At 39.2% G+C, this 8,047-nt stretch overlaps 1 protein-coding gene across 2 annotated transcripts; it reads left to right on the plus strand.

Annotated features, from left to right (window-relative positions):
- Nucleotides 1-571: 571 nt before the first annotated feature.
- On the plus strand, nt 572-7,916 carry QNG1 (Q-nucleotide N-glycosylase 1). Of its 2 annotated transcripts, none has more exons than XM_002192610.7 (4): nt 572-1,039; nt 2,042-2,301; nt 5,761-5,956; nt 7,231-7,916. In XM_002192610.7, exons 1-4 carry the CDS (start codon nt 703-705, stop codon nt 7,461-7,463), a joined length of 1,026 nt encoding a protein of 341 aa, XP_002192646.4. In that variant the 5' UTR covers nt 572-702; the 3' UTR covers nt 7,464-7,916. The 2 variants fall into 2 exon arrangements, with proteins under 2 accessions (XP_002192646.4, XP_032600209.3); XM_032744318.3 differs by lacking the exon at nt 572-1,039 and adding an exon at nt 1,075-1,441.
- The last annotated feature ends 131 nt before the right edge of the window (nt 7,917-8,047 follow it).

Here is an 8,047-nt window from a genome sequence, read left to right on the forward strand (position 1 = left end):
CCATGATTTGTGGTGCATAAACTTGGCCTTTTTACGCAGCTGCTCTTTAAAATAGCATGGTAAAGGCTAGGAACCTGAAACGTTATGCATAAGGCTGGCTCCCTTGGCAGAGGCTAATGAATTCTGTAGAAAGATGTCAACTGGCTTGGTACACAGATTGGTACCTCAATTCTAGAGAAGGCTGCAATCAAAGCCTAGGTTTGGGCAAAATGCAAGTGACCTAAAACAGGCTGAATTTCTCTCTGCTTCCAACTTACATATGTATGCAAAAGGAGTTTTGGACTATCTTTCATTTGGTTCTTTTCTGTTTTGATTGCGGAAAAGAGCTCAGTAACTTAACACGCATATTTTTGTTCGTTCATCTGTCAGTTGTGTTTTTGGATTTTTGTTTTTATATCCCTCTCTTTTTCAATGATGGGAATCTTGTGGAAAATTTCGCTGCCATGAAGCCGAGTCTGCCCACTGCTGTAGCCTGGCAGGATTTGAGGGGGCGACTCAGCACGAACGTGCCGGCCCAGGCGCTCCCCGGGCCTGGGCTCTGCTCGGCCCCGAGCGCCGCCCGGGCCCCGCCCGCGCCTGCGCGCAGCGGCAGCACCGCGGGGCGGAGAGCGGGGCCGAGCGGCCGGGGCCGCTTCCCGTGCGCGCCCCGCGAGAAGCGCGGCGGGGAGGCTGGCTTGGCAGTGTGCGCGTTTCCTGCCAAGGATGGAGGTGTTCCCGTCCCCCCTGGAGTCCGCCAAGTTCATAGCCGAGCACAGCAAAGATGTCTCCGTGGACGAGGAGGGAGCGCGGCGGGTGGCGGAGAGCCTGTTCGACAAAGTCTCGGCGGCAGAGTTCGGGCTGGCGGGGTGGAAAAGCCTACACGAGCTGAACCCCCGGGCCGCCGACAAGGAGGCTGTAGACTGGGTGTTCCTGGTGGACACCCTCAACTTCTCCTTCTGGTCCGAGCAGGAGGAGTGCAAGTACCTTGTGAAGTACAAGGACAAAACCTACAGCGGCTACTGGTCGCTGTGTGCCGCCGTCAACAGGGCCCTGGACGACGGTCAGTGAGCGCCGGGGCAGCGGGGCCGGGCCGGGGCTGCGGGCGAGGGGCATCGGGAGCCGAGCGTCGTGTATTAAATGGAGGCGGCGCCTCGGAACTGGGACACGCTCTTGGAAAGTGCTGCTCGCTGTGTCGGTAGCTCTGTATGTGCAGGCGTCCCACAGAGCTTGGAGAAGGGAACTGGAAGCGCTTTCAAAATGCCTTTGTACTGAAACTACCTAACTCTTGGCTCTAACTGGGTTCTCTCTTCCATTTAAAAGACTTTAAGGATTGCCAGTAGTCAGCTGTGCATGACTTGGGTTATTTCACATGTATTCTTGAGTTGCATATTTCCATGGCAAACGAAAAAATGAGGCATAAAGCGAGAATCCTCTGGACTAATCAAATATCAGAGTGTCTAAAGTAAGTCTGAAACCCATTATGGCCCTCAAACCAATATTTTAAAATCAGTATTTTAAAGTCTCATATTTAAATCCACTACTTTAGCACTCACGCTTCTTGCTGTTTTCAGAAAAAGCCCAAACTCTTAGTAGGTATAGATGAAAGTTTTAATTAATTTTCTGCATAGTTATTTAGTAAATTAAGGGGGTATTAGCATTAAGACGCTTTTTGTGAATGCACAGCATGATTAGGATCCATGGGAAAACAGGCCTAGGCTGACTAAACTAGTTGTATACTGAATATATTTGCCAGTGTGCTATGTAAACATCACACTTAAAATACAAAAACCAAGCAGTTGGGGAAAATTACATACAAAAAGTAACAATAGTTCTATGGTTGTATGTTGGAAATTTGCTGTAGAAGAAAACATTATGTGCACTCACAAATTTAGTTGTGAGCAGCTCTGTGGATGCAGTTGTTGCTGAAAGCAAAGGTGGGTTTAAGAGTTGATGGACTTCTTAGATCTTCTTATAGAAGTGCTTTCCTTTAGCAGACCACTGCACTAGGTCTATATGTTATGTTATGTGATAGCCTAAATATCTTATTTTCACTTTTCTGAAGGAATACCTATCACCAGTCCATCCTATTTTGCCACCATGACGCTTGACCAAGTTAGGCACGTATTTCGCTCTGACACAGAAGTTCCTTTGCCTTTGATTGAAGAAAGACACCGGGTGCTGAACGAAAGTGGAATCGTTCTGTTAGAGAAGTTTGGAGGGTCTTTCCTCACCTGTGTTAAAATGAGTGAGAAAAGTGCTCAGAAACTGCTACGTATCATACTGGAAAATTTTCTTTCTTACAGAGATGAAGCTGTATTTGAGGTAAGTTAATTCTAAAGCTCTAGGAAAAAAATGCAACTATTCAGTAACAGTGAAAGAGATTTGATAGTCCACAACTAGTCAGGACAAGAGTCACTTTCTTTTCCCACCAGAGGAGTACCTTTTTTCTCATATGCTGTCTCTTTATCAATTTACTGTAATTTATTTTGGTACACTCTTGAGTTCCCAGTTAGATCACACCTCCTTTGTACTCCTTAAAAATGCATAGTATTTGAGATGATTCCTGCCTGAAAAATGGGAAGCCTTTTTTCTTTTTTTTTCACTTCCCTTGAATTGCTGACAACCCTCCTCCCACCATCTTCTTTTTCTTTTACCTTAAGGCTCTCAGCAGCTAATGAGGGAAGTGAAACTCTGGTAGAGTTAAATGCGCAGCTACTGGGACTCCACCCTCTAACGGCTGTTGATTCAACAGGCATTACTCAAATCACTACAGATTAGAAGTAACTTCCATTTTTACAAATGTTGGCAGCATACTGAAGCGTTTACTGAAAGAAACTGATGGGAATTAGGCAGGGATCGTCTGATGTTTTTTGTCTCCCAGTTTTCACTTATACAGTCACGGCTTTCATTTAGCACCTGTGACTTACATAGCCGCTCATGTGCTCAGTTGCTTGTGACATAGTACTCAGGTGTTTCATCCTTAAATCTAGAAGACTTTGTTAGTGATAGTTCAGCCTATGTTACTAGTCTGTGGAGTCTTTTCAGCTTCTTGGAATATCAGTCACTGAAGCTTTGAGCCTTTGCATTGATTCAATATTTTTGCTTTTGCATTTATTTGCGTTGCATTTATTGCCCTTCAGTAGGAAGTGTCATTTTATTTTCCTTTGTCTCCTGCTGTGAAGCAAAATAAAGTTGCATAAAAAATCAGAGGTTCTTTTGAATTAATCTTTGAAGCTACTGGTTTCATTTATTTGAGTTTATTTGTGTTTTTTAACATAAAAAGTAACATTTTGATGATTTTTGTGATGAGAAAGGGAATGTTTTCCAAGTAAAGTGATATTTTCTTATCTTTATAGTGACTGTATTCATTGACGTTATACGTTTCATGAGATGATGAGTGCTTTATAAAGCAAGCCTCCTTAAAAGCAGCAGCAGACTACAGAATGAAAAACTGTTCTAAAAATTATCCCAGACTGTAAACACTGACTTAGTAATAAAGACTGTTGCATGAATATGGAAGCTTTTTATCTGCTTTCACTAAGCAAGACATGTATTTTGAAGGTGGTGACATGGATCATATTATTTTTATGGCAGCAGGTAAGCTCTCACAAGTAAGACTTCTAAAGGGTTAGGAGGGAACTGAAAAGATGGTGAAATACCAAATAGCAAACCAGTGCTTTTCAGTAGCTCTCCAAAGGAGAAATACATATAAGTTAAGTTGTACATTAAAACCATACCATCACAGACTGCTACAGCTGACCTTCTAGGGAAGCTTCTAAAATTAGCACAATTATTTGACTGTATGTTTTTCCAAATACATATACAAAATACTTTTAATGATTACATGTGTAATCACAGAAATTTCCAGTGTTAGTTTTTCTGAAAAAGAAAATGCAGACCAAGACAAAATCTCCAAAACACTTTTTTCTCTTTGGAGGATAATTCATATTTAGATGCTGTGCTGCACTTGATTCCCAACAGCAGTTTAAGATTTAGACTATATTGTACTCATATATCAGGGGTTTTCTGTTCTAACAGAGACTTAATGGAGTCCTTTTTGATCTTCCCCTATATTGCATGTATTCATCTTTTACTTACCATCCATCACCTGGGACTGAGGTTGTAAAATTCTCATGATCCTATTCTTTGCTTTTTTTTTTTTTTTAATGACTGTGCTATTACATTTTGCTCTTTGCCAACACAATACTGCTCTTTTCTTTTAATGTCAGTCATAATTAGATATATTCCTTAATATTAGCACATTGTACTGCAGAGAAGAATGAAATGTTCCTGTACACGGTACTATTTCCTGTAGAGGCAAGGTGTTGCAGAAAAAAAAGATATAGTTGTATTGCCATGTAGAAAATAGTTCAATTTTTTTATAAACTGTACTTTCTTTATTCCCTTTCACAGACAGAATCAGAGACTGGGAAGGGTTTAAGGAGCCATACCATAAGTGGGTCCAACCTTCCTGCTCAAGCATGGTCATCCCACAGCACATGGCACAGGCTTGAGTCAGACAGTTCTTGAGTGTATTCCAAGAGGGAGGCTCCACAATCTCTCTAAACAATCTGTGCCAGTGCAGTCACTTGCACAGTAAAGAAGTTCTTAAGTTCTTCCAATTTGACATGTAGTATCCTAGTACCTAGTGCTTTTCCTGCTTCCTGATAAACAGTGGGAAAATTTACTCGAAATGCTGCGCAGTCTTTTTCATATTGAGATTTTTATATAAACTTCATATGTTCTGTACCATATAAAAGTTAACAATTGAAACAATGAAATTGTAAATTTATCTGCTCAGTAATGAGTCCCAGACAATATTTTTCTTCCTAATTAAGCTGCAGCATGAATTGAAAAGTTCCATTCTAATTTTGATTTTCTCTACTCTTGTGAAATGGTGTGGTGCTAGAGACAGTCAGCAGTACTTTACTACTGGGAAATTCCTAATGCTATGTAAGAATGACACCCTTGCTTTGGGACAGTAGGAGCTATGATAAAATTTGGTCTGTTAATTATTTACTTCTTGTTACATTTCTTGTGTGATGTTTAAGGTAGTGTTTTGTTATTTAAGGTACAAAATTACATATGTTCTCTAGAAGTAAGTTTGTGCATCTGTGTCAAGTATAGAATAAGGCACAGGGAAGGGAGGAGTTTTGAGGATGTTTTGGAAATTGTTCTTTGAAATATAGTTGAATTTCACAGTGTTTTTGGAGACTATAATTCAAGGACAAAAAATATTATTTGCTGTCAGGAATAGTTACAGCATCTTGACAGTAAATGAAGAGGAGCATTCATTAAACTTTTCACCAGAATTCTGGTTTTTTAACAGTACAGATAAATGGATTAACAAAAATTTTTAATTAACAAAAATTTTTAATTGTCTAGTACAATACATGTTTATTATGCTTCTCTTGTCAAATTAAAAGGTTGGATGTACTGTAGAGTTTCTGAAAATTAATGTTGCTGGACGTTCAACTACAGTGTTTGCCAAGTGGCAGTAAACATCTGTGAATGTATTCTGAGATCTAGGCATATTCTAAATAATTTTTATTTGCTGCAGTAACTTTTATTATGCTATTTTTTATTTCAGTTTATTTATGAGCATTCTACATAATCCATGTTTGTAGTTTGTTATTGTTTAGATTTGAAGATATTTAAGAGTGTTGCAGTTTATTCTGTTCTAGTTAACTAATGTTTGCTTAACAATATGATATGCTTAATGTATTATTTGCTATATTTATTGATCAGGCACTTAAATAATCCATAAATTTCTTTCTTCAGAAAAAGAAGGTGTCTTTCTACAAACGGGCACAAATACTTGTGGCTGACACATGGAGTGTTTTAGAAGGCAAAGGAGATGGTTCTTTTGATGATATTTCCAGTCTGACGATATTTGCTGACTACAGAATTCCACAAGTTCTTGTTCACTTAAAAGCAATGAAGTATTCTGATAAATTAATGAAGAAACTACGTGAAGGTTTGTTCTGTTCTTGCTAATATCAAATAATCTAACTGCCTGATATTGTAGACTAAGGCTAGTTCTCAAATGTAATATGTTGTCCATGTAAGGGACAAAATGTTTTTCCATTTTTTTTCCTCTGGGGATTTCTTAGGTACTGATGAGGTAACAGGAAGGAACTTTTTCTGTAACCATGATCCTGAGAGATCAAGGTTACCTTTTTATTAAGATGTGTTTTGTGAATTAAACATTGATAAGGGAGGGATTAAAAAGACTCAAAGATATTTTGAGTTTCTGAATGAGTTTCTGAAAAGCTGCTGTTGTAAAACCATGAGAATATTACAATTCTGGAGGTTTACATAAAAGAAACAATGATTTTGTCATTAATTCGAATTTGATATAAAAGCATGGGAATTCCTCTGTATTTGTACTGAACTGCTAGTTAATAAGCAAAGTAATATTATAAGCATCCATTAAAAATATTGCTTTAAATTAAGCTAATTGCATATGACTATGACCTCATTTTTAAGCATGGTTTCATCTTCAATACTTAGTAACCACGAATTTTAGTGAATAAAAATAAGCTAATCTCTTTTGCACCATAAAATGACTGTATTTAGGTGTAGAACTGCTGTTATAAAATTTCAGAAATATTCAGGAAGATAAACAGATTAATGCCGTCACCCATGAACTTTAAAAGAATGGCCGTACATGTATTTGTCTTTATGCATATCTATATAACTAAATAGACCTCATAGACATTTTATCCTTCCATGAATCCTTTTTCTCTTTGCATTAAGTTCTTTTTGGGGGCTGTTTGTTTTTAATTTTAAAATCTTAGACTTCAGTCATCCTGGTAGAAATTATACTATGAAGTACAGTAATTGTATACTAAAAAGTATACGGTAATGAAAAACTCTTTTTTTGTCCCCGCAAACAAAGAAATGATCATATGATTTGCAGTACACCCTGCTTCTAAAGCAATTCCTTAGAATACAGGATGTTGCTTGAGTTGAATGGGAGGGAAGCTTCTAAGTGCAATATGGTAAAATTAAAGTAACTGTTATAAAATGTACAGCAACACTGTTAACAGTTGCAGGGTAAGTCATGAGAACTGGAACTCCTAGAGCAGAATAAATGTGAAAGGGGGAAATAAATTGCAGGGTAAGTCATGAGAACTGGAATCCTAGAGTGAAATAAATGTGAAAGGGGGGAAAAATTGACAAATTTCGTCAGTCCATGGCCTTCTGTCTGTTCCATGTAAATGGATTGCTTGTCTCTTGTGTCTGCAGGAGCACTTTTCCAATCTGGAGACAAAGAAGAGGTAGAGATCCGTGGCTGTTCTATTTGGTGTTGTGCATTGATTTGTAAACACCTTCAGGAGGTCTATCAGAAGAAGGGTCAGGATATGCATGAGAAGATCAATGCAGTTTTACTCGATTATTATCTTTGGGATTATGCCAGGGATCACAGGGCAGAGATGAAAGACATCCCATTCCATCGAGTACGGTGTATATATTACTAAAGTCCACTCTGATAGCCCTTGTATTGCTGACTTTTGAACTGCTGTTTTGCTTTTTGTGTGGTCATTTGTCATGCACTAATCTGTTAAATCCTTGTTTTCTAGTGATGTAGTAACAATGTGCCTTTTTTCTCCCCAGCATTGTTTTACTACCTTTCTTTTAATCTTTTGCTTGCCCTGACTGAAATTAACAGTGTAAACTTTGTGGGCAACCTATGTCAAGGTGGGGTTTATTACTTCTTCTTTGACCTTTGTATCGGTGTACATGGCTACCTGTGCACACAGCCAGATGTGCAGATCCTGTGGTGTTACCTTGCACCTCGGCCTCTCCCTGTTCCTGCCTGTCCCCTCTCATACCTGCACAGAGGTGGCAGGTGCTTGGCAGATGCTTTTCTGCTCAGACATGGACGTGTAATCCGTCCAGTCATTCAATAAATGGTGAGGTGACAGACGTGCCATGGGGCTCTATCTGTGTTTTTACTGGTAGGGGTGAGATGGGGGGGGGCTCAGTCCATGCAGGGAGGGAGGTAGGAAGGGGTGGGAGGAATCACAGAATCACTTAGGTTGGAAAAGATCTGCGAGATCAT

The sequence above is a fragment of the Taeniopygia guttata genome, chromosome Z, assembly GCF_048771995.1.
Source record: "Taeniopygia guttata chromosome Z, bTaeGut7.mat, whole genome shotgun sequence".
NCBI lineage: Eukaryota > Metazoa > Chordata > Aves > Passeriformes > Estrildidae > Taeniopygia > Taeniopygia guttata.